The sequence below is a fragment of the Blennius ocellaris genome (genome assembly GCF_963422515.1).
Source record: "Blennius ocellaris genome assembly, chromosome: 15".
NCBI classification, from domain to species: domain Eukaryota; kingdom Metazoa; phylum Chordata; class Actinopteri; order Blenniiformes; family Blenniidae; genus Blennius; species Blennius ocellaris.
This window is the reverse complement of record NC_137664.1, coordinates 20,391,440-20,417,532: the sequence shown is the minus strand read 5'-3', so window position 1 is coordinate 20,417,532 and position 26,093 is coordinate 20,391,440. Positions and strand designations below refer to the sequence as shown.

The 26,093-nt window shown below is 39.7% G+C and overlaps 1 protein-coding gene across 1 annotated transcript in view; it reads right to left on the bottom strand.

The window, feature by feature from the left end:
- LOC308140472 (uncharacterized protein) overlaps positions 1-26,093 on the bottom strand; it is a gene marked incomplete at both ends in the record, with an annotated part of 120,854 nt that overhangs the window by 11,633 nt on the left and 83,128 nt on the right. Inside the window, 28 exons of the mRNA XM_080510287.1 lie at positions 19-72; positions 228-335; positions 1,913-1,957; positions 2,319-2,363; positions 5,345-5,398; positions 5,525-5,578; positions 6,782-6,835; positions 7,236-7,289; positions 7,439-7,492; positions 9,393-9,437; positions 10,461-10,514; positions 10,724-10,768; positions 11,163-11,216; positions 14,446-14,499; positions 14,688-14,795; positions 15,997-16,050; positions 16,123-16,167; positions 17,142-17,195; positions 19,337-19,381; positions 19,459-19,512; positions 19,599-19,643; positions 20,494-20,547; positions 20,640-20,684; positions 21,994-22,047; positions 22,525-22,569; positions 22,963-23,016; positions 25,773-25,826; positions 25,944-26,051. Coding sequence (XP_080366413.1) covers positions 19-72; positions 228-335; positions 1,913-1,957; positions 2,319-2,363; positions 5,345-5,398; positions 5,525-5,578; positions 6,782-6,835; positions 7,236-7,289; positions 7,439-7,492; positions 9,393-9,437; positions 10,461-10,514; positions 10,724-10,768; positions 11,163-11,216; positions 14,446-14,499; positions 14,688-14,795; positions 15,997-16,050; positions 16,123-16,167; positions 17,142-17,195; positions 19,337-19,381; positions 19,459-19,512; positions 19,599-19,643; positions 20,494-20,547; positions 20,640-20,684; positions 21,994-22,047; positions 22,525-22,569; positions 22,963-23,016; positions 25,773-25,826; positions 25,944-26,051 — 1,593 coding nt within the window. The remainder of the gene's footprint in view (positions 1-18; positions 73-227; positions 336-1,912; positions 1,958-2,318; positions 2,364-5,344; positions 5,399-5,524; positions 5,579-6,781; positions 6,836-7,235; positions 7,290-7,438; positions 7,493-9,392; positions 9,438-10,460; positions 10,515-10,723; positions 10,769-11,162; positions 11,217-14,445; positions 14,500-14,687; positions 14,796-15,996; positions 16,051-16,122; positions 16,168-17,141; positions 17,196-19,336; positions 19,382-19,458; positions 19,513-19,598; positions 19,644-20,493; positions 20,548-20,639; positions 20,685-21,993; positions 22,048-22,524; positions 22,570-22,962; positions 23,017-25,772; positions 25,827-25,943; positions 26,052-26,093) is intronic.

Sequence of the window (26,093 nt, the reverse complement as noted above, 5' to 3'; positions counted from 1 at the left end):
AAAGCGTCGGTACTTCACCTTGGGTCCTTTTTCCCCTGCTGCTCCCAGCACTCCTTCAGCACCCTGCGGACCCTGATCAGATCAAATAGGTGCCTCAGTTGGTTTAGGTGCTTCTCTACTGTGATGATTCAATAAAGATTTTAGACGATTGTACGGTTTTGTAAAAGTTCTGTTCCACTGTTCCCAGACGCTACAGAAACAGCAGTTGAAGGTAGGTACCCACTCACTGGTATTCCTGCGGGCCCTTCTGGTCCCTTGGGTCCCGGTGGTCCTTTGGTTCCCCTGGGTCCAGGCTTTCCAATTGGGCCATTTGAACCTGGGATACCTGGAGGTCCCTAAACATTCAATTCATTTCAATTATATTTCTATATACAGTCATTTCAAGACACTTCTACAGAGAGAAAAATCCACAAAAGAATCAGGCTGCAGTAATGAGGATCAGCTGTGAGTCTCGTGCCTTGATTGTTCAAGACTGATTCAACTTGTTTGGTATTTCATGTAAAGTGAAGAGAAAAAAAAATGGATGCACTGCTATCGGTAAGTAGCTAGAGTCTGGCTTAGTAGGTAGAGCAGTCGCCTCCCAATTGGAAGGTTGCCAATTCGATTCCCATTGCTGCCTGTCTACATGCTGAAGCAAGACAAGACACAAGACAAGGCAAGACACTGAACCCCAAACTGCTCCCACTGGAGTGACAGCGCCTTGCATGGCTGCAGCCTCCAATGGCGTGTGAATGTGATGAATTACGTAAAGTGTTTTGGGGCTGCTCACACAGCTGAAAGGCACTATATAAGTGAAGTCCATTTACCATTTACTTATATCTGTACTCATCCTTTTAAAAAGAGATATCAGTGGGTCCCTAAAAAACAAACATAGAAAACAACTAAATACTACGAGGAGCTGAGTGAGCTGATGCATCAGCATTGAAGTAGAATATCATTATTCACCACAAACACTCTTCTGGACACAACATTCAGCGTACCACAAACTTTTTAAAGATTTATTTAATGTTTTTTTCCCCCCCTGGAATTTTATTTTCTCACTCATTTTGCACAAATGCTCTAAAACTTTCTCCTTTTTCCACAGCCACACATTTAACTCCACATGTACAAACTGCACATAATAATGAGGCAGTTTTTTTTTTTTCCCTTGAAGGGCTCCTCAATGTTGCATTTGACTTGAATTTTTTCTGAAACTTTGTGGTCAAAATAGGAAGGTTTCTCCTGCACCGTCCAATGCAAAGTGAACAATACAGACTTAATCTGACCATTTTCTCATATGTGGTTCGTGGCTAAGGTAATGCTTTAATAAGAGGTGTCATTTTTTGTAATGGTAACTGCCTTTTTAAACTTTTAAAGGAAAAGTTATGGACCCCTTTTCTGATCTACAGTATGATCCATCCATCCATCAGGCCTATTTTTTGCTTCTGTGAAAAATGATTGATTTGTGAGTTAATATCACACGACAGTGATAATGATTTAGTAAAATCAGCTTTACTTAAGTGGTGCTCTCTGAACGTTTCCAATCCTGCACACTGGGTATATATTTTTTTGTCATTGCCAAAAGTTGGTATCTTCAATGTTATTTTCCTTAAACTGATTCAGTTTAGTCCCCGTGTCGTCTCAGGCTCAGAAATTTGGATCAAATAAAGCCCCATGAATATGTTATATCTGATTTGTAGATGAGACGACATGCAGAACTTTGAATTTAACGCTCAATAAAACACTTGTGACAGTCCTCTCCCTCGAGGCGCCAGCACCGATCCTCGCCATGCCAAACCCGAAATGTGCCGCAGTGCAGCGCACGTCCAGTCAAAAAGAAAGCCGTGCGTGTCCAAAATGCAAAAGCAATTTGCCTCAGTGAAAATGCTGCTTATGAAGTTTGGATGCAAATTTCTTGACTTCGCCGACTTACTGGTGGGCCCTCGATGCCTTTGGGTCCCTCGTCTCCGAGACGACCCTGTGAATAAAGAGCAAACACGGAGTGTGAAAATTCAATACAATCATCAGCGCTGCTGGGGATGTCTGTATTTCATGAGTTATTTCTGAAGAATGTACCTCATCTCCAGCCTTTAGCGTAATAAGATCGTAAAAGACACATTATGTAACATGCAAACCGGTAAAGAGAGCCATGATAACCTTTAAACTTAAATTAAAGTTATTTTTTCTCCAAAATATTGTTGTACGTCATGTTGCATTAATAGGCTCCATTTCCTGAATTACTGTAAGAAGAATACTAAAATATAGAATACTAAACGCTTTTGGCATTGCAGCTTAGGTCCATCGTCAGCGAGCAGGTGAAACTAAACAGATCCTCTCACCTGAGGTCCTCGGGGTCCCTTTTCCCCGGGTGGACCGGGCAGACCCTGCAACAGAAAACACACAAAGCAAGTCAGAACATGTGAATCACATGCATGGCTCACACCTCCACCTGAGCATTGGAAGAGCAGATACTGTGTGAGTGTACAACAAAGATGTAGTTTGCTCATAAACATAGGGAAGGTTTGGAATAAACGCCACGAAATGAAACAATGTCCAAGCCTGAGATTCAGAATGATCATTGTAAACAAGTGGATACATGCACATATATATTTATTTGAGTCAAAATGCATACTTTATTTTGTTAATATCTGTATTTTGTGTATGTTTTGACATGTCTGGAACTATCTAGTTTTTAAAAAAGACAAGAAAGGCCTCACTTCATTTTCTCTTATCCTCCGGTTTCATTAGACATATGTTAAAAACAAATGCTGAAATTAAATTTAGAACTAAATTAAATAAATAAATAAATAAAAAACTTCTAATAATAATTGGAGCAAATAACCACAAATTGTTTTCCACTATCATAACACCTTTCATCAAATCTACTCCTTCAGAGAAATCAATAGGTTATTATATTAGATGTTCCATTGTGGTGCCTTCAGGTGCAATTCAGAATTTAATGGCTCAGGACCAGTAGGAGCAGTTCTGGCTGGATTACCCCTTTAAATCCTTACATTTCTTTTAAAGCTCTCCATGGATTAGCTCTGAGATAAAAATGTGATAGTTTATGATTTTTTTTTTTTTACCCTCAATCATTGCTGATCACACGTTGCACCATTTGCAAACACTGAAATCTGATACCTGCACTCCATCATTTTTTTTTTAAATCACAAAATCACAAGGTTAAAAGAAAGACTGGCACACATTCTGCCGCCTCAGCGTCTCATGCCTTAATTTTTCTTTTGAGAAAAGAGTAAAGTGTAAGACCTTCACAGTGTGGAGTCTTGACTTTACCAATGTGTTTACTGCTGGAGCTCAGACCTGCTCAGCCCGGCTCCCCGGAGCCGTATTCTGACTTTCCTCTATGACAGATTGATGGATTTCACCAGCAGTGGGCAGTCATGTGAGCGACTCCACCGTGCGCTCAGTGACTCCACATGGAGGAGACCGTGAACTTTAAAAAAAATAGTCTCTCTTCTATTACTGAAAGTGCCTATTTCCATGCAAGAGGGACTTTTCTTTTCCCCAAATCTCACAAAACGAGAAGATTGATTCACAGGGTGGGAAAACAAGAGAGCAGAGACGGAAAAAAACCCCTCTTCACACAGGAAATGATCTTTATAGATTACAGGTCTGAGAAAACAGCAAATGTTGAAGGTCAGGAGTTCAAGATGTTTTATAACATATGTATGAGTCAGCATGTAGTTTAAAATGTCACAGCCTTCGCAGTGACAATTTTAGCAAGACCATACAAACTGTGCTACCCAAAATATGCATGGACCCAATAACATCTCAAGAAACTGTTAATGTTATATGGAAAAGTCCAGTGTTTATTTTAAGGTGTGAGAGGTCGCAGTGTTCCTCCTGCTGTGACCTAGAAACTGTGCAATCTCTTCTGGGACTTCAGCTGTGTGTCTGTGTGTGTGTGTCGGTGTGTGTGTGTGTGTGTGTGTGTGTGTGTGTGTGTGTGTGTGTGTGTGTGTGTGTGTGTGTGTGTGTGTGTGTGTGTGTGCGTGTGCGTGCGCTGGCAGCCACGGGGGCGGCAAGTGAGCGGCATTCCACGTACGAATTCTTATGCAGACAAGTAGATCAAGATAATTCAACCACTTGACATTACTTTTACAACAGGAAACAAGAGTTCAGTGAAAACGCTTTTTTCAGTTGATACACGTTGACATATCCTGCCACATCTACACAATGTTGACAAAGCACATCATGACCTACTACATCTCCCTCCGTTTCTTCTGCACCATTTCGTCTCCGTCCTAAAGCACATCCGCTCCTCCCATTCCATTTAACGCACTAACACACACCTACATACACACAATGCAAGATTTCGTGTTTGTGTGTGTGTGTGTGTGTGTGTGTGTGTGTCAGGTGAAAATGTCAAACTTTCTGTTTAGGTATCTGTTTGTATGACAACAGCGCTCAGAGTCGCGAAAAACGCTCCCATGATGCTACATTTTAAAATGTGGAAATGGGGGGAAAAAATCTAACTTTTTGAAAACACTTCAATTTTCTCTCCATGGAAACGGGGGAAAATGCAACTTTTTGAAAGCGGATTCCAAGGTGGAACTTTTTAAAATGTGGCATCCCTGTGGAAACAGGAAAAAACCCCAACATTTTAAAAATCATCCGACAGAAAAGGGGGATAATGCAACTTTTCAGAACCACTGCTACTGCACATGCATACCAACACCATAGTACATAGTTCTTCTGCACATGCTCAGTAGAAGGACAATAAGAACAATGTTTGCCTCCAGAGTGTCATGACTCTCAGTGCATATTCTTCCTCTATATGAATCTCTACGTACGAGTGGCCCAATATGAAAACTACATTTTCAGTGTTTCTGCTGTTTCCGTACAAACAGACATTGTTTTCAAAACATGGTATTGGTACTTTCCTGAAACGCAAAAACTGCATTTCCACTTGAAACGTCGTTGTGCAAACAGACCTGGATCTCACTTAGATTGAAGTGAATGTAAAGAAAAACCAGCTGAATTTAGCTCAAACGTATGAAACGAATTTGCTTTGTCATTGAAGATGTCGTCTGGCTGTGAGTCTGAGCTCTTCGGTCCTGTAATTTATTTGTCTTGTATCAGCTAAATGTCCCCTCGCGTACATTCCACCCAGGGACTTTCCACCATTGGATCAAACCAAATCAATCACCGCGACCCGTCCGCATCTTTACGCTGGCACGTCGTCCACAGTGAGTGAACACTTTGATTTACACGCCATCCTTGGTCTGACCTCTATCAAAACTGCTCTTAATCCAATCTGCCACACGATTCTCAGTCCTGCTGAAGGGAAGCCAAGAGCTGGGAGTCAGGAAATAGGACTTTAAAAGAAACTTCAGACACTTACAGCAGGCCCGGGCTTTCCAAGCGGTCCAGATAATCCTCGTAAACCTGGCTCACCCTGACGCACAGGACAAAGAAATGCAAAGGTCACAGGCTGTGTCGCAGGATTTTGATTTTTTTTTTTTTTTTAGCATATCCAAAAATACACACTTCCCCATTCTCTAATGTTTCTCAAGAAGCTCACCCTTTCTCCACGGAAACCCGAAGGCCCACGCATGCCGGTGGTCCCCTGGATCCCCTGATGGAGGGAAGAGCGAACATCATCAGTGAGCAAAGGGATGTAGCAGAAACAAGAATAACATGAAGCTTGAATGTCCTTGGTGACTTTGTCTTTGGCTTGTGCAGCATCTCCGATTATGTATCTCTATTTATTTCACCCTTGTTTTAGCAGGTAGGTCACTTGAGAGGTACAGTAGTTCTTATTCACAATGACTTGCTGTCCCAGAGGCACAAAGATAAAAATAGAAAGAAATACTGCGTATACAGACATACAATTAAACCGTGTTGCACATAATTGAAATACAGAAAGTTGTATTGTGGTGTATTTCTGTTAAAACCCATGTATTTAGTTTTATTTGTGTTCATAAATAAATTAACAGGAAACCAGCATTTTTCTACAGTTTTGGTTTGGAAACAACAGGTGTAATTGAGCTAAAATATTCCAATCTGATGATTAGCAGGGAGTGAGCAGGCGGGATCAACACTTCCTGGGCTGTTTGCTCAGCTTTGCGTTAATCCAGCAAAATAAAAGGCCATATTCACCTCACATGCATCTGTTTAAGTCAAAGTGCAACCCTTGTGATTCAGAAAATCATGAAAATGATGCATTGCCTAAATGCACTCACATCACATCTAAAATTAATTAGTTCATTTCTTTCTTTTTCCTTTTTTTGGCAGCAATGCGACTAAGGTATTTTAATACAGTGTCAAATCACATCGGGATTTGTACGAATGACGACAACATCTACTCTTCATGTGGAGCTCAGGTAAATATTCAGCCAATAAAGAGCATTTCAAAATTTGCTGATGATGTAGTGCAAAGGTGTTGAACTCGTTTAAATTTAGGGGCCACACGCAGGCCAATTGACCTTTGTCTAAGCCCCGCCCCCCGAACACAAACGAGCCAGTAGCATTCACCCACCAACTGCCTGGACATGGACAAACACTCTGAAGAAGAGCATTATAACTGGCGACATTTTTGTTGTTTTCTACGCTATTTACGCCATTTAAGATATAAAACTGGTGAAACATTGTACCTGTGGCACATGCAAAATTGATACGAGTTTTCCCGAAAGGATAGACAGCAGGGTTCACGTAATCTAATTTCCAAGCCCAAAGAAAACAGACAAAAGTCTCCTGTGGATTAAGCTGTGTGGCAGACCACACATTCTCATTGTGTAACTGTGTGTATCTAAAGTGTCTTTGTTGAACAATCACTTACATACATGCCAACTGGGCCCTGGGGTCCCTCCATCCCCGCTTTCCCTGTGAAACCCTGCAAACAAAATAAAATTTTAGAGAAAACATCATCGCTAGTTAGGCATTAGCCACTTTTAATGTTTACTTCATTGAATTGCAGTGGAATTTGTCATTGGAGCTAAATAACTAAGGACTGAGTGAATGAATGAATGTGCATGTAGCTGCATTATGACACATTGTGTAGTTCAATCTAAAGACTAAGGCTGCAGTGGGAGGAAGATGCTCTAAAATCTGGACCCGAGAAACAGATTTTAGATTTAATGGTTAAAAAAAAAGCAATAGTTATAAAATGGGTCAAATTAGGTACAAATATGCAGACAAGGCAGAGCTCACATAAAATGTTGGTTATTGTACCTGTGTAATTAATTTAACATAATCATTTGCATTACAAAACTGCATTATTTTGTTATACTCACCCGGTCTCCTGGGGGTCCTGGTGCACCCAGCGGTCCCGCCTTCCCTGGTGGTCCCTGTTAGATAAACCGACAAAGAGTTCAAGGAGGATCATCAGCAGCAATGTATTTTTTAACGAGCCAATGAAGCCTACAGGACGACAGGTAAAAAAAAAAATCAAACTTTGTGTTTGTATTTTTTGAGGGGGGGGGCCTCAGAATCATACCGGAGATCCCGGTGCGCCGTCCATTCCTCTCTCTCCAGCGAGTCCCGAGAAGCCCTGGAAATGACAGACGTGCTCAGAAACAACGAAAAGAACACAAACTAAAAGTGAATGTGCTAAAAAGAGCACTGTAATCTATTTATTCCAATTAGCAGACGTGCAGCGAGCTGTTAAATTATTGATTTAAGTGAGTTGCTTCAGTATTTTACTAATAGTTGTTTAATCTGGCGTTTAATTAATGGTTTCCTGGCACAGTCCATTCCATTAGATTTATGAGGATACAATTCCAATGTCATTATGGATAAAAGATTGGAAGTTAGAATTTTTATTTTATTTTTTTTCAGTTAAGCACAGAGCTTTTCCGGGTCGGTTTACAATCACTTTGGGCAGTAAATGAGTTCCTTCAACTTGAAGTTTGAGCTTCTGCTCCATCAAACAGTCGACGAGGGGGTTAGATGGATTTCAAAGCTTAAACATTACCATCCGTCTCCAAAACGTTGTGGAAATTAGGCTATAAGATCAACAGATCTTTGCTTAGAATTTCTAGATTATCGTCAACAACACCCTTTTATTTACAAGCAATCAGACATCATTGCTTTTATGAAAAATCAGTGGGTCTATTATCATGGTTATTATCATACTGAATCCTGAATATCAAATCACACACTTGAAGGTGTTTAAATGAATCAATGAAACTAGAAGCACTTTATCGATCTAATTTTATTGATTAAATTCAGCAGAGTTGATCTAAAGCAGGAGTGTCAAACAAAAAGCCAGTGGGCCAAAACCTGCCGCAAAAGGCTCCAATCCATCCAAACCACCAAGAAAACCCCAAAAATGACAAATAAAACACAGACTCGAGATAAGATATCAGAGATGCTGCCACAAAAGACAGCTACCAAATACCATGGTTAATAGTTTTGGGGACTTTTCTCTATATTTTGCATCACAAAGTTGCATTAATCTTGTCTTTATGTTGATATCATAGCAATTCTTTGGTACTTGTTTGGTTTTGTTAAAATGTAGACATATTCATCAAGTATACACTGCGCCACAATAAAGAAAAAGTAATGTTAAAATACTAATGTTAAAAATAGCGCCAAAAAATTTTTATGCCGCTATTTTAGTGGTCTGGCCCATTCAAGATGAAATTGGGTTGTATGTGACCCGTAAACCATAATAAGTTTGACATCCCTTTCCAAAAGAAAGAAAAAATAAATTCTTATGACTGCATCAGATGATGCAAACGCAGACAGTAGTTTGCACCGCAGCATTTCGCTGAATGAAAACATCATGAACTCAGACTGGAGACAGGAAATAGGAGCAATTAATTTTTATCAGCGTCCTGTAAAACCTCTTCAACAAACTTACACTATCGCCAAATTTAAATCTTAGTTTCAGCTTGTGAGGCCAGCAGAGTATTTCTTTCAAGACAAAGGGTTAAATCATTCCTACTTGATAATATCTACAGTACAGACTGGGAAAGTTCACCCAGAGCATTTTCTGTGTTGTGCTGCTAAAAGGTTTAGGCCCAGTTTGCATGATCTATTTTTCTTGTTGTAAGCATCTGTATTTTGCACGTTTTGACAAGTTAATCATGAAATCAAAACAATATGAACAGAAGAAATCCAAGTCATACCCACATTTTCTGAGATATTGCGCTGACTGTAAAACACGAGTTATTACAACATGAAGTGAAGCTGTATCACACTCTGTGCTAATATATGATGTGATGTTATCACATGATGCTTTCCATGGCCTCAACCCAAACTATTAGACACGTTGAAAGACATTTTGAAGACAATAATTAAGGTTCTAAACTGTTTTATAGTCTGCTCATGAATCTATAAAACATGACTCTATGATTTTGTCTTGTGAAAGTGTAATGGTGTGTTTGCTGTTCTGTTGAACCCTGGAGGTCGAGGGAACGAGGTCAGTCCGCGGCTAAACGTCTTACCGTCTGCCCTTTACTGCCGCCGCTGCCAGCTGCACCCGAGGGACCCTGAAACACACACAATACCAAAAACTGCAATTTTCCTTTCGGTGGAGGTCAACGACAGTGCCAATTCAGGCTTTTATCATTTGCTCCCACAGAAACAATTAAGCTCTGCACTAAATGGAGAAAATCTAATATTTGTAATCATATAATGTGCCTCTGAGTTACAATTAAACGCCACAGTGAGATAAAAGTTTCAGCGCAGGATAAAAAGCAGCAGTGAATACTCAGACTGTACAAAGACTGCCGCCTGCTGCCCGACACTGCGCTGAATTCACAGCGGTGCCTCTCACTCAGAGCAGGAGTCGGTCTTGACAGTTTGAGGTCACTTCCATCACGCTTTCGGTGCATCGCGCCGAAAGATTTGTATTCAGTGGAAATAGCATTTTAAAGTGTGTCATAAACAGGGTAACACCTCCCTGAAAGAGAACAACTGGAACTGCACTGAGGAGGAAGGAGAGGAAACACTGACCTGAGTTTACATCCATATTGATACATGTGATTCAGGAAGCACGGTGATTATAAAATGTCCATTTTGAAGGAGGTAGGATCAAATAACTTCTTCCTGCCACTTTTCAGACATGTTGAACTAAATATGTGTTAAATGTGTGCATGTGTACAAGCATCTATTTCTATATGGAATAATTGAAAGAAATAAAGAAACAAACAATCAAAGAAACAAAGAGATTGTAGTACAGTAAGAGAGGAGTCACAGCGATAGTAATTTTAGCTCTCAAGTCTAAACCCATGTCACATTTCAGATACTTCCAGTTGTGTTTTGCTACCTGGTGGACTTCATACAATCCTCAGCTCCCTTACCTCCACCTAAACCATTGCACATACGTTCTTTCCCTCATTTTAAACTTGTATCAATGATGATCTTAGCTCTAAAACCACAGTAAGGTATACCACCGACATGTTTATTGTGCTCCCAATCTATAGGAACAACAAACAGACAGTAATCAAGAGCAAGCAGGCACACACAGTCATTTCAGGTGATGAGATTAGAATATGATAGAGAATGGGAACCTGTGTACCAGGCTTTCCTTCTGCTCCCCCTGGTCCGGGCGGGCCTGGCAAACCCTGCAACAAACAGCCACAAACACAAACAAAGCACAAAGGAAGAAAACTGTTAAGATAATTTTTCTCTCTCTGAATGGATGAATGAATGTGCATTCAGGTCAACTTCAGGCAATCAAATCTAGAGGTCCTCTTTCCCTGTACAAGGCTCATGTACACTGCCCTTCGTAGTTTTTATCATTTTGAACCTTTGAACATGTGTTTCACTTTACCGATGGGCCTGGTTGGCCGGGGTGTCCCCTCGGTCCAGAGTATCCCTGGAAATGAGAAGAGGCAGACAAAGCATCAGCTACATAGCTGTCACATGCATCAGGGCTGTCGAATTACCGGTAAACTAAAAAGAAAATGTAATGCTTCTGCAATGTAATGATGAATAAAGAAAAAATTTTGAGAGACTTGCGGAGCTGGTCCAAAAACTAAATATAAACCTACCCCCCCACTCCCCCACCCCCTGAAATCTATTTATTCATTTTCAAGGATGTTTTCAACCTGAAACAGAGACGATAAAGATCCGAAAAAGCAATCTTAGTCGCAATCTGTGCAGCCAGCTTCAACTGCATTACCATGAACTGTATTCCAAATAAAAAGCACGAACAAAGTGCAGTGATGTCGACATGGTGATGCAGGTAACGCCAAAAATGTCCATCATACCTTGTTGCCTCTGGGTCCGGGTTTTCCGGGACGTCCATCAGGTCCTCGGTTCCCCTTTAAGGAAGTTAAGAGATTAGATCGTAAGCGTTAAATACATTTGAGTTATTTTAGTTCCACATTGAGCACAATTTCACCTCCAGTGGGCTGGACTGATAAAATACCGTCATAATAACATTTAAGGTCAAACTTTAGACTTTTATTTTGCTGTGGCACAGAGGATATGTGATAAAAAATGTCAACATTTTCACATAATGTCACCAAAACAAGTTTAGTTAAAACTTCTGGAGCAAAATAAAGTGAAATGTCCAAAAATATCTTGTATTGTGTCCACTACTGTTAAGAAATCATTGTTTGACATGGTAACCCTTTCCTTGGTGGTATGGATGAATCAGAGTCTCAGTTTTAGGCTTAAGTTTCACACCCCTTTTTTAGAGGCTGTAAAAAAAATCTCCCAAAATCTCCAGTTAACTGTCTCAAGTTGTGCAACATGCTGGATTTGTACTATTAAATATTAATATTAATTCGATAAAATTAAATGTGTTTGACTGTATGAGTTGAGTATGAATACAGAAGTGTTGGCCTGAGGCTGATGAATGAATGAATGTGGCTGTACGGATCATTACAGGGTGGAGATGTATGTCCAGGCTCATTGTTGGTGCAGCCGGGTGAATGAGCGTCTTCAACCAGGTTTTCAGTCAATGGCACAGCGTCAGTTCTCTGAAGGATCCAGACAATGGTGCGCCCACACAAAGGATTGACTATTTCCTGCTTGTTACACGTGTCTTGTCACGACCTCAAGATTCCCTGAAGCCCTGGTGCTTCCGGACGCTTCCAAGAATGTTTCTTCTATGTTCATGAAAAGACAGACAGGTGTGTTTGTGCCTGCACATGGCAGAAATACCGTTATAATCACCCCGATGGGAGGACGAGAGTCTGTATTTGTGAGCTTCCTTTCCGAGAGGGGAGCTGTCGCATGACATCAGTTTGTCACGTACCAGCTGCTCTAAACTCCAGCTACCAGCTTAACTATCAAGTACCAAGAGATAATGCATGAGCTCGGAATCTGACTGATATAGTCGCAGTGATGGCTGAAACACACCGATTCATGACGTGGAGGTTCGGTACAATGATGGGGGGTGTCAACAAGGAGAGCTGAGTGTGAGTATAGATCCACATTAAGGACAATGACTGATCCAACAGAACAGTACGACACCATCATCTGCATACATGGACATTCATTTCTCACACACAGCAGATACCGAGTGAACCTATAGAACGACGAAAGACTAAAGTTTAAATGAGCTTTCATTTCTGTGTGTTTGTGTGCTTTACAGCTCCACTACTGGCCTGATGTGTAATGGCCCTCGGAGCGCTTTAAGATGTTTGTCTTATTCATACATTCACACAAGCAAAGCTCAGTCCATCCACTGGGAGTTCAGTGTATTGAGCAAAGACAAATGGGGGATTGTTGTTTTGGAATGAGACACGACCCACTCTACCGCCTGAGCCATAGCTGTATCAAGTAATTGCTTTCAAAAGGTTTATGTCAGAACGTGAACATTTTCTCAAAGGAAGACACCTTTTCCACTCGATCAGTTTGATGTAAAGGGAGGAAACATTTGGCCACATGTAGCTGCTACTCAAATATATAGTCAGTTCATATTATTCTCGAAATTCTGGAAATTGTCTTGACATTATCTGTATAACGCAGAGAATTTAGCGACATGTGGCCAAATGTTTTCTGCCATGCAAGATGTAAATAGTGTAATACAAATCCACTGTGGTCTGGAAGCTGTAAAGAACACGGAGAAGTGAGACTTAATACTGTTGAAATTGCAGTAATTTTATACAGATATATAAAATAACTGTATAGAATATAGAATATAAAGATTTATATTCAGGTTTGTCATGTTTTTTCAAAAGAATAGTTGATTATATGTAAACTTCTTAATGATGTATTAATTGTTGCATTAAAACAAAGACATATATTTAGAGTTCTAGTTTTATATATATATATAAATAAAACTGCATATATAATTTACTGGAGATGAAATCCTGCTGTTTGTGGCCCCTAAATTAATGTGAGTTTGATGCTCTTGAAATAAATGGCACAAAGATGTGAGTGTGAATGTGTGTGAGGCTGTAAATGAGTATAGAAGATGGATGTGGAGGTTAACAAGTGTGTGTATTTCTGCAGTGGAATCTACATGCAGCTCTCCCTTGTAAAAGATGCATTTATCTCAAAGGCGCTTCCTGCTTAAAAAAAAAGAAGAAATAAAAGCCCAGAGACTATAAAATGACCCCTCGTGATACACTGGAGTTTTCACAACATGTTTAATTATAAACCTGCGTAACAGGATGTGACCACAAACAGAAACATGTTTTATGATGAGCTTTCTCTTTAATACCTACTAATATTCAGGATATCAGTGATGCTGCCATGAAAGCAAACGAAGTAGCATTCGCCTCAAAGCCATGCTGTCAGGATGAGTTTCTAAAGGCAGCCATAATTCAACAGCTATTCCAGATATTTTCTGGACAATTTACTGCTTTTTGTACCAGAAGGTTTTGTTCAAATGGGCTTTATGTTCAGATTGTAGTCATTTTCAGTTGTAATTGTTTGCTTTTTGCCTGGCTTTTAAAACCTGGCATTGATTTTGAACACATGACAATGAGAAAGTGATTGTTTATATGTCGTCCATGTATCGTACAAACTCTTTGGAGTCATTTGTAGAATTGTATAACATGGATTAATGAGCTTATTCTTGAAACCTTTTCAACATTAATCCACATCGCCATTCATCTCCTGTTTGAAAAGAAGACAAACATCGCATCGTTCATGTGGGGATTATTTCTGTTCACACAAAAAAAGGAGGAGGATTCCAGCTGTGACAAGTAATACCAATTATTCTTTTACGCCTTTTGACATGCAGCAGCAGCAGCAGCAGCAGCAGGTTATAATGACACTACCACCTGGGTGGTGGTGGTGGTGGTGGTGGTGGTGTGTTGGACCCCAACATGATAAGCTCCAAGTTTTTTGGGGGTGTCCATTTATTCATGATGTTGCAAATTTATGCACATTCATGCACACTGGCAGCTGTAGCTGCATGAGGGATCTCAGTTTTTCTTTAAAACAAGTCCAAACTCTGGTTACATTCTCGCTCCATCACTCCTTCACCTCATAAAACGGTTAGATTCACATTCAGAAGGCCGCCAGCTGTGACGTTACACAGTTAAATGCTGATGTTTATGTTGACATGAAGTCATCTTAATTATCACTGACCTTTGATCCACGGCTGCCCTGTTTCCCCTGAAGACCCGTTTCCCCGTTTGAGCCCTGAAGGAAGAAATAATAATATTTTTTTTTTTAAATGAGTCGAGATTTTTGGGCTTTGCAATGGTCACACAATCTCACCAAGTTGCAATGTTGAACACAGCTGCTGTTGGTGCAGATTTATACAAACCAAGCATCCGCTTATCATGTGGAGCTGCCGAAACAACATAAAAAGACTTGAACTCTCCTACCTGGACGCCTCCGGTTCCTGGCCGGCCTTGGGCTCCTGGGAAACCTGGGGAGCCGATGGGGCCCCTCTCTCCCTGAGGACCACTGATCCCTGCTGCCCCCTGAAAGCCCTGGAATGAAAAACACATCACTTCTTACCTCTGGTTTTCTAACACGCGAGGAGCAGTTCTTTCAAAGGTTATCTTAGATGTTTCGTCTCTTCTTTGGGTTTCTATCGAAAAACACCCCGCAACAGACCGAACAGTGAACAAAGCAGACAAATCATCAGGAATGCTGATGCCGTCCTTGCTGAGTTCCAGCATTTGCCTTCTGGCTTTGGGCTCAGACTTTAACAAGTACAACCAATCCTTCGTACCTGAAGCCATTTCCCTTCTGACTTCAGGGCAGGGTCGGAGGAGTCGGACCTAATTTGATATCATGTGGCTTCTCGTAGGGAGGCGGGAATTTAAAGGTCCCATATGCAAAAATGTACTTTCTCATGGATTTCTAACAGTAAAAGTCTGTCATCTCCCTCACTTGCTTACTCCAATTTTTACTGAATGTGCAGTCATACAGGTGCTTCAGAGATTTTCTCTTTATGACATCATGTGGGGAAATAACCACTCTGGTAGTGAATAGTCAATTTGAGTTTAGTAATAAAGCGGCTTTGCAGACAAGAAACTTCTCCTGTTGGATGTTACTATAGTAACGTGGAGAAGTAATCGGATCACTGGTTTGGAACTTGTAACTCGTTTTGTTACTCGTTACTGAAAAAAGCGTTCATGAGAGTAATGCATTACTAATTATGTGCTACCGGCATCACTGTTCCCAACTATATCAGATCAGAGAATTATCAGCCTTTGTTATTTACGTAGACTGCTCATCTTTCTGATTTAGGAGGAATACAGATTGGAGATGTTGCACATTCACATGTGCTTAAAGTGTGTTAGCATTCAAAAGGCTAACAGGAGTGATACGATGCGCTTTCTTTATATTTTAGAAATGTCAACACATTTAAATGAAACCCTGTATTGTAGCCACACAGCAGTCTTTTTAAGGCATTCTTCCTCTAAATGACATTTTCTTTGTCAATTTAACATTTTATGTACTTTTTGATTTGAATTTCTTCACCATTCTGTTCCATCACACTTAATTTTCATAATCACGTATAATTATATATATTATGAAACATATTAATATAATCATAAGATATAAAAATCTGAAATCAGTTCCCAATCATGCATAGAAATCCTCACTAATTCTCCTGTGAAGAAAAATGCAAAACCATTTTTTTCCCTCTTGGTGGTGTACTGAAGAAAGAAATGTTTGTACTTTGTCTCCTTTGGGTCCTGGATCTCCCTTGTCTCCATCTGGGCCTCTGTTACCCTGTTGACAACACGGCAATGAAAAGTCAGGCAGAGTCCAGCATGCATGTAAACATGTTGCACTAACACTCACCAGTCCTCCAGGAAAGCCCCCGTGACCCGGGCTGCCTGGCACGCCCTGTGGAGAAAGAGTGTGGAATCAAATCTCAATTCATCTAAATAAAAAGTATGAATAGATTATTCAGTTATTAACTTGATGAGAACCCTCCAATAGACATGGTTGAAAATCTATTGATTTATGATTCAGGGACTGAATGTACACGTGATCAATGGTGAATTTAAACAGCATCCAGTGATTATGCACTGAGAATTGATCACCACTAGATGGCAGTGTGGTGCTGCAGCAGGTTTTCTGCTGGCTACCCACTTCTATAGTACAATGTGAGGATGTGAGGTTATGTTTAGTTCCTTTGTAGTGGCTTTTTGAGGCTTTCTGAAAAATATTGTAGAAACATTTGTCAACTGATATTTTTTTCTTAAATTTGCATAGCTGGTTAATTTCAAAAAGACTCGCTTGGCTAAAAGGGCTAAAGCTGCTAAAATTGCTCTTAAAAAAGGCCACAATCTGCTAAAATTGCAATTTATAAAACGGCTATGAAGTGCTAAAAACCGGGCAAAGGTTTATAAGAACGATTAGCAAAAACAAAAGAAGCCAGGTTTAGGTTTTAAAAAAAAAAGAAAGATAATCGAAATGTTTGAAAATGTCAAGAATGGAGCAAAATCAATCAAACTATGAACATAATCGTCTAAAAGTCCAAATGGCTAAAAATATCAAACATGCTGAATCAGATAAAATAGGATAAAAATGTTAAAACGACAAAAAAATGGCTACAAAAGCTGAAACAGCTAAATTTATTCTAACTTGTAGCCATGGCTACATACATAACTTCATCGACTCTGTGATATTTTATGATTAAACATATTGTGTGGCTTCAGAAGAATCTTATTTGTTGGAAAGAAACAAAATGGCTCTTTTGATGGTAAAGGTTGCAGACGTCTGATTTTTTTCTTTAATTGTATTGTCTCATGGATGTAATCTGCTCACACATAATCTGTAATCTGATGTTCTGGCGGTGTTACAGTGCAACTTACCACTGGCCCCTCAAAGCCTGGATCCCCTCGGCCTCCCATTGGCCCCACAAGCCCCTGGTGTTAAAAAAAAACAGAAAGAAAAGCTAAATGATAGTCTCATTCTCTCTCCTTATATAGTCAAACCAACACTGGAACATGTTAACACTGAACCTTTAATCCTATTAAACAGGAAATTAACAAGTGATATTTGTCCATAGTGCAGATGGGATCAATATCTACCACAAAGATGCTGAGAAATATAACTAGTACTGTATGTTTCCATTTTGATCAACATGCATGCATTCGATGCTTTTTAACCATAAAATAAACTCAGGAAAACAGCACATTGGGAGCAATCTCAATTAATTTGTTGTTTAAATATGCTTCAAATACCAATCCAATGACTCATTAGGTTTAGGAAAGTATGGAGATGAGGCTGACATCAGCTTCCCACACTGGACCTACAGTATGAGACAACCTGATTAACAAACCTGTTTCTGAAACAAGCTGGCACATTTTAAAATGTGACGGAGAGACAAAACAATGACGTGATTCTCAACAGTCCTGATCTCTCAATGTTACTTTACATGTGGTTCAGTGGATAAGCTGGACTTTGTCACTATGGTGCTCCGCTGTTTTAATCCAGACGTATGTTTGGCGTATGTTGGTCTAAAACCTGTACAACACCATCACCTGTGTCGTGGCCACTTGTGCTTATTGTTGGCAGGTTATTTCGTTAATTTAAGATATGTTTTGTTGCATTATTTATAAACTTTGTGGCAATAACTAGACAGAGGTTGTATATGTAGAGGACGTAGGTCACAGGAAGAGGAAGCGGGCACACAGTTCTCTTCAGACCAGCAGACGGACGACCGGTACGAAGACATACATAAACCATCAGCTAAATTACAACCTGTGTCGTAATGACAATAACCGGATAACTGTCATCTCAACCGGTCCTCTCACATACTGTGTGTGCAAGTTCACCGATAGAATGCTGCTGCATCACAAATGTTCTTTTTATATTCAATGAAAAGCAGGTCAATGTTCCCTCCACACAGTCGTGTCCACAACTTTCTAACAAATATATCCATTACTTTTATTAAAATCAAAGGACATTTTCAACATCACCTCAGTTCATATCAAACCTGAAGAGGAAAATGTACAAAAAATACTTGGAAATTAAAAATGTCAGTCACAGTATGATAAAAGAAAGGTACTATTTATACCTCAAAAGCTGACCAAATCACATGTTTCATTATCTCCACATTCCTAATTCTCTAAACCAGAGATGATTGTAGACTATTGAGTGTCAATGTCCCATCTGACATATGATTCATGAGTAATATGAGGTGATTCAACTTGAAAGAAAAATGATCTGAACCCCACAGAGTCTCTCAGAGGACTTTGTTTTGATTTCTTCTTTGCATTGAAGACATTAATTCATCTGTGCAGGACAAACACACAAGCACCCACACATGTACAATCACTCATATTGTTAATTTAGTTGAGGAGTGTCAAACTCATTTTAGTTCAGGGGCCAAATACAGATCGATCAATTCCATTTAGAATGGTCCAGAGAGGTAAAACAGTACGCTTAGGATATTTGGGGGGGGGGGGGGGATCTGTTTTCTTTAATAGTTTTACTGGTTTCTTGGTGGTTTGTCTGGACTGGAGGCCTGTATGTTTGACAGCCCTGATTTAGAGTCAGGGTTAAAGATGACACCAAACTGTGTACAGATCCACAGAGACACTAGGAGAACATGCAAACTCCTGGATTAGAGTACAATATAGTAAAGAGATTAGGAGTTATTCTATCTCAATCTCAGGTCGAGGTGTCAGAGGGTGAATTTGGCTGCTTTCTGAATGAATCAATCTGACAAACATGAAGTTTTTTTTAAAAACACCAAATCATTGACTTTAAACAAAATAAGCTGGTGAGTTTTGCAAACTGAATGCTTCTTTAGCACATTTTATAGTTTATATTATTCGATCATCAACTCATTCTGCTTTTATTTATATGACAACGTTTTAAAATGGCAAACACTGTTGCATTCTAAACGCACAGCCATTGAAATATATTGGAATTATGATCATTATCACATGTGAACATTTTTAACTAAATGCTAACTTTTCACCTCCTGATGACCCTGATTGGGGTCTCAAGAAGTTTGGAAACAATTTTACATCTCAAAATGCCGCAAAGCCAAACTCACGGGATCTCCTTTGGGTCCTGGAACGCCCGTCAGGCCCGGATGTCCCTGTTGGGATACGCAGACTGTCAAAAACCTCCTGCTCTTTACCTGCAGCCAACAAGACGCCGTGAACTTGAGCTTACTTGAGGTCCTCTGAGTCCCGGAGGTCCCGTCTGTCCCTCCAAGCCCGGAGGACCCTGGTCAGTGAAAATGAGGAAGGTAATACATCTGATGTCAAACACAGACTCGGGTTGAATAAGTGCAGGATATACAGAGGTCGTACCCGTGGGCCTTGGGGGCCGACGCCGCCAGCAGGACCCAGGTCTCCCTGAAACAAACACAGAGCGACTCAGATACAAAGGAAACTCACTGTGAAGAACATTTATCACGTTCAGGCTGAGAACTGTCAAAGTCTTCAATGATGTGAAAAGCCAGATGAAAAACTGTGTTATGAATCAAGCTGGGTCAGCATCTTTAACTGGCTTTAAGCACATATTCTTCTGTGTTAATCTCATCATTATGGGCAAAATGAAGTCGAAAATAGCATATTGTGCAAAACCAGTTGTCTCAACAAGCAGTTTAAACAACAACAAAATATATTTTTCTTCTTTCTTCTTAGTTATCTACCAATTCCAGGATATTAATGTTTTATTGAGTTTATTCTAGACAAATAAAATTACCTTTAGAGTCCAGAACCAAGATCATAATAATAGTTTGGTCTGAAATTCCCAGGTATTTTGTGTGGATTAATGCTGCTCTCATATTGAAACTGTGAGAAGATCTGAGTCTGAACGATCCACTGAACTAATATAAATACATTTGTATTAGTAATTCAAAGAATACTTTCTTAAAATTATCCACATGTGAACATAATCATCAATTACTCACCCTACAAGCATGTTTCTTATAGGTAAATGTGGCACAATTTAAAAATGGAACAAACAGACTTTCCTACATGATAAGAAATATTTTCAAGAAGTAATTATGCATTTAGAAAACAATCTAATCACATGTTATCTGACTTTTTGTGCTATGTAAACATTATAATCAATTAGAATATTAGTATAGTTCTCCATAGATCCAGTGTAAAAGATTGTTAATGTCAACATTTCTTAAGTTTGCAGCCTTTTTAAGCTGCAGACTGACCAAAACACTCGATACTTGAATTGTAATCGTACCCTGGAGCCGTTAACCCCTTGAGCTCCAACTCGTCCTGTAGCACCCGGCGCGCCCTGCAACACACAAAGAGCGATGTCAGACCTTTTTACAGAACATAAGTACAAAGTACAAGTATTGCGTTGTTTGAATTGAGCCGTGAGCTCACCGGTGGTCCCGTTGGACCCGGGGGGCCGTTCAGTCCACTTTCCCCCTGAGGGACAAAACAGTATCAGTACAAAACACCGTTGCAGAATTCATCACTGTTCACACCTTCAAATCCTCCCGTGTTGTCAATATGACTTTAATATCCAGGAGAATAACACGTTGTAGTGATATGTAATACTGTAATACATTTTCACCTCATTATGTAATAACGCCACATTTTGAAACAATTTGTTACACACTGCAACAGTTATTACAAAATGTGGCTTAAATGATTGAATGCACTCGGTGGAATTAACCTCTGGTTTCACTTACAATCTGGTTTCATTTATTCAAAAAAATAAATAAATAAATACTGGTTGGCTTGTAACTTTCAAAATCTACCAGCCACACTGGCAGCTGATCTAAAAGGTTAATCCTGAATTGGAGCCCCTCGTTCTACCTTCGCTATGTTGGCAGGAGTAAAACCAAAGTGATATGTAGCTCGAGCCCAACTGAACTTTAATTCTTTCTCATTGTCAAACATAGAACAAAATGTATTACATAATGCACCAAATGATTACATTTTGTCAAAAATAGTGGAACACCCACATTTTGTAAGAACTGTTGCAATATGTAACAAGCATTACAAAATGTGGCAGGTTATCACAAAATGCATTGTTATTACATAACGCAGCGCTGCACACGTCTTTATCAATATGGCAACAATAAAAATAAATGACAGGCCATAATGTAATGTAAATAAAAACATGATGCATCGACGTACCATTTTAGACGTTTTTTGGGGGGCATTTCACTGCATATTTCACCAGAAGGTACATTTTCCTGACATATACTGACAAAGATAAACCTTAAAGTTTACATTTGGAAGTTATTATGGCACTATTTCCCTGTTATAGCCGACTCAAGATGAAACTGGGCTGTTTGTGGCCCCGGAACTAAATCCTGAAACCTTGATGTTACTTAATGTAAATAAAGTATCAGGAATGATCTCAGGCTCTTTCACAGTGTAGTTAAAAAAGGAAGCCAGTCAATTGGCAAAATAATTAAAACCAGCATTTTAGTTATTTAAAATTTTTTATCAGATGTTTGGTACATCTTAGTAACTGTTAATATATAATTGTGTGTGTCAATTTTTAATTACTGTGAAGTGTTGCTCAATTGGCCCTAATTTAGTAAACAACAATTTAAAAAGAAGAAAAAAAATAATCATATATTGAAGTAACTTGATCACAACAACAATAAATGATGCAGTGACAAAGTCGCAACAATTCAAAATTACTGATAAAATGATGTAATCCAAATAAATGTATTGTTTATTGATTTCAGACAAAAAAGAAAAGCAGTTCTTCACTCACGTCGGGTCCATGCGGCCCCTCTGGTCCCAGTCCACCTCGGATCCCTTGAGGCCCCTGCAGAGAAGACTGAAGTTAAATGAAATCCTTGCGTAACAGTTGAAGTTATTCATGAGGAGGTGTAATAACAATACTGATTATCCACCAATACTAGGTATGTATGAATGTAGAATAAATTTCGGTTGAAGCAAAAATCTAACCAACACGAGTAAAAATGGAAGTGAGTTGATCAAACTTCCAAAATTAGCTGGATTAGGAATTAAATTAAATGTGTGTCTTTCTTTCAGGATGACACTAAAAGTATCGGGGGAGGATTGGTCTTTGGTCTTTTATGTCATTGTTTTCATTGATCCTGTAATGTATTTCCAACTTGTCCGACTCATTTTATGTTCTAAACTTCAACTGTAACGTGAATTATAACATAGAGTTAATCACTTTTCCAACAACTGTACAACTACAATAGCTCCTTTTTTTAATTTTGCATTCTTTTCATGAATGCAGTAATGCTGCAGTATAACAGAATAAGATACTTACTGGAGGTCCGACCAGACCAGGAGGACCGGGTAACCCAGCTGAGCCCTGAGCAAAGAAAGTACCGGTACTCATCAGACAATCATTAATATGCAGTTTTATAGCAAAAAAAAAGAAATCACAAGTGCTAAAACCATATAATCATACACTGAAGAACCAAATTAAGATGAACCCCTGAGCAATAACAGCTCTAATGATATGATAAGGTGAGGTACATTCGCAGCAGATCTTTAAAACCAGGGGTGTCAAACATATAATCTGTGGGCCAGAACCGGCCTGCAAGAGGCTCCAATCCGGCTCCGCAAACCAGTTTATCTGTCCGTGGTCGTCATGTTTGTGTGTTCGGCGTTTCATGAAGCCAAACTTGTAGCAGAAGGCTCTCAAGGCAAAGTCAGACTGTGATTCAGTGGATGGATGAATAACAAACGTATGTCATCGTACCTTTTCACCAGGTTCACCAGCTTCTCCTCTCGGACCCTTGAGGCCAATGAGACCCTAAGAAAGATGAAGAAAGAAAAATATATATCAACAACACTTAAAACTGTTGCTTTCTCACAGGTGATTAAAAGCCATAATAAAAACATGAGCAGGCGTTGATTTAAACCAGCGATAATCAATATTCTCCACAACTGTGTTGACTTCTTTTTGTACAGATGACGGCTCCTGGCAGCATGTTGGAGGGTTGTTGATCGCTTGAATTCTATTTGACTGAATTGTGTGTGCCTGTCGAAGGATTGACGAGGTGCAAAAACCACTATCTGAGGAGCCGTTTTATTGTTCTGCTTATTGTTCTTCCGCCTGATTTTCCGCTCGTCACTCGCCCCGAGCTGTTGGGAGCACGTACACAGAAAGAGCTATTTTGACTTTCGGCAACGTTTCCAGAAAAATTGATTGATATGCTTTTTCACCATTTTTATAGTTTTGTTGTAAAGCACTTTGGGTACCACTGGGTTATTGTAAAGGGCTATACAAATACAATTTGATTGATTGATTGATTGATTGATTAGTGTTACTTAATTGATATATTCTTTAATATAACTTGTACTTTTTTTTTTTTTTTTACTTTTACTAGTAATATAGTAATATAATATTTCTACTTTTGAATAATTACTGTTACCAGTACACACTGGACGTCAGAAATGGTCAGAAATCTCTGGATGCTCTTCTTTTGTGTTTTGCATTTTCTTTAAAGAAAAGTTCAGTGTTTACACAGAAACATATAGAAGATTATGTAAATTTACAGGAAAACAACAGAAATGCTGAAAACGAGGCAGTGTGTATGTTGAGCCACTAGTGGGTGCTGTTGGCGAGTACACAGGCATTCTAGTGGACAGGCGACCAAGTCAGATTGTTATTGCTGTGACTATCAACTATAAAACTACCAAGTCCCAGGAGAACATGGACTGGGAGTCATGACAGTTTGGAGGAAAACATTGTTATTATTATCCAACGACTCGCACATGTGCAGAAGAAGTATTCACACGGCCGTGGTGCGCATGCACAGTAGCAGCTTTTCCGACATCTCCAAGGAGACGGAGCAGTAGTGTTTTCCAAACGTTGCGTTTTCAGTGGCTCCGACCACTGTTGTCATGTAAACGAACCCCAAAACACAACAAAGCGTTTGCATTTTCACTTGAACATGGTGTTGTTCGGGATACATTTTAAAAAAAGACTGTAACCACGGTGTCATCACAATAGTTTGGTCATTCACGTTGTCAATCGATAATTCAGAGTTCAGAGTGAGGAACTGAAAAGAGGACGAAGTCTCTTCAGCCGCAACACAACAATCCTCACACAGACGGTCCTACAATCTGATAACGGGGAGCTTGTTTCATTCGCGGTAATGACAGTAATGCACAGCAAATGTCTGAGTGCAGAGGAGCCGGCTTTCATCTCAACGTTCAGCTGGACCGATGAGACCTCTGGTGGGTTATTGAGCCACGAGTCATTTCTGTTGTTTCACTCGGTTCTGGGAAAAAGAGCCTGTAGCAGAACCCGGAAATGACGGTGTTGGTTCTGTTTCTTTGTCTTTCATCAGATCGCGTCTGATTTACATCAAGTGACTTAGCAACAGCTCGGGTTGTGACCACATGAAAGGACTTGCTAAGAAACTTGTAAATATTCATTGTCAGTGTTTCTCTTCCACTATTGGCCAGTAAAGTGTTATTTTATGATTGGATATTAAAACAAAAACACATGTTTTCATTATAAATCGCCTCTTTATGCAGCTTCAGTTCCTCGTTTTTGTCTCAATCTTCATATATTAACCCCTTCTAAATAAAATGTATTTTGATTAGCAAGCTTCCATGACGCCTACAGGTCTGTGGTTGTAATTTGATGTCGGCTTCATATCAGCCACTTTTAGTCTGAACATCTAAGATTGTTGTTTTCATATTTGCCGCAAAAATGACAGTTACAGACAAAAGGTCAAATTCTAGACTTCTGAAATCTGACTCAAGTCAAGTGCAGGGGTGTCAAACATAATGCCCATAGGATAAAACAGCATCCATACAGGGACGCCAAACCAGTGCTTGATTTTTTGTTTGTACACAACACATCAATGAGACCCGAGCTGAGAGCTCAGAGATGCTGCCATGAAAGCCAACTACCTCGTTGCTGTCAAACTGGCCTCAAAGCCATGCTGAGTTTGTAAAAACATGAATAATGTAACAGGTTTTTGGGCAATTATGTTGAGATTGTAGCCATTCATGGTAGTAATACTTTGGTTTTGATGAAAATATTGAACTTTGTCTCATGTATACTCTGCACCATGACAGAGAAAACATTTTAACATTTAAATATAAAGGTCCCATATCATCCAGTATTACTGTACATACTATACATATTATATTACATTACATATGATACATAATATACAACTTCCCCAAATGGCCGTAGTCGTGAATTTCAGCCAGTCTGAAAGTTTTCAAAAACCAATAAAAAGTGAAGTCTCTGTGTCCCCTGAACGAAATGACTTGAGACATTGAGACATGAAACGTATGTATGCTTGCAACTATCATATTTTCTCGTGTTTTGGTCTTTTGCAGGTTTTTCCATTAGTATTGTAACTTTATCACTTCAGCAGCTCTTCTTTGCCACCATGCAGAGCATGTTGCACGGAAAGCCTGTAAACAGTATAACCATTAGTTCCTGGCTCCACACATGTTTAATTTCGCAAACAGTAAATCCCACCTTTAAATAGCTCGGACGTTTCTGTGCAACAAAAGCAGCTGTGCTGTTTAATTCCTCACCTCATCACCCGTTTCCCCCTTGGAACCTCGTTCTCCCCGGTACCCCCACAGGCCCTGGCGTCGAGGAGATGGAAAGATTTCAACAGATGAAACAACAGAACCAGTTCAATAATTTACCTTCTATGACAGATTGGCGTGGTTTGACAGGATGGACATTAACAGAGTGCCCACCGGTGGTCCAGGAGTACCAGGCGGTCCGGGCTGACCATCGTCCCCGTGTTCACCGTCTCTGCCCGGGGCCCCAGGGCGTCCCGGGGGTCCTCTGGGACCTCGATTACCCTGTCACACAAAATGCACTCGGTCATCATTACCACAATGACG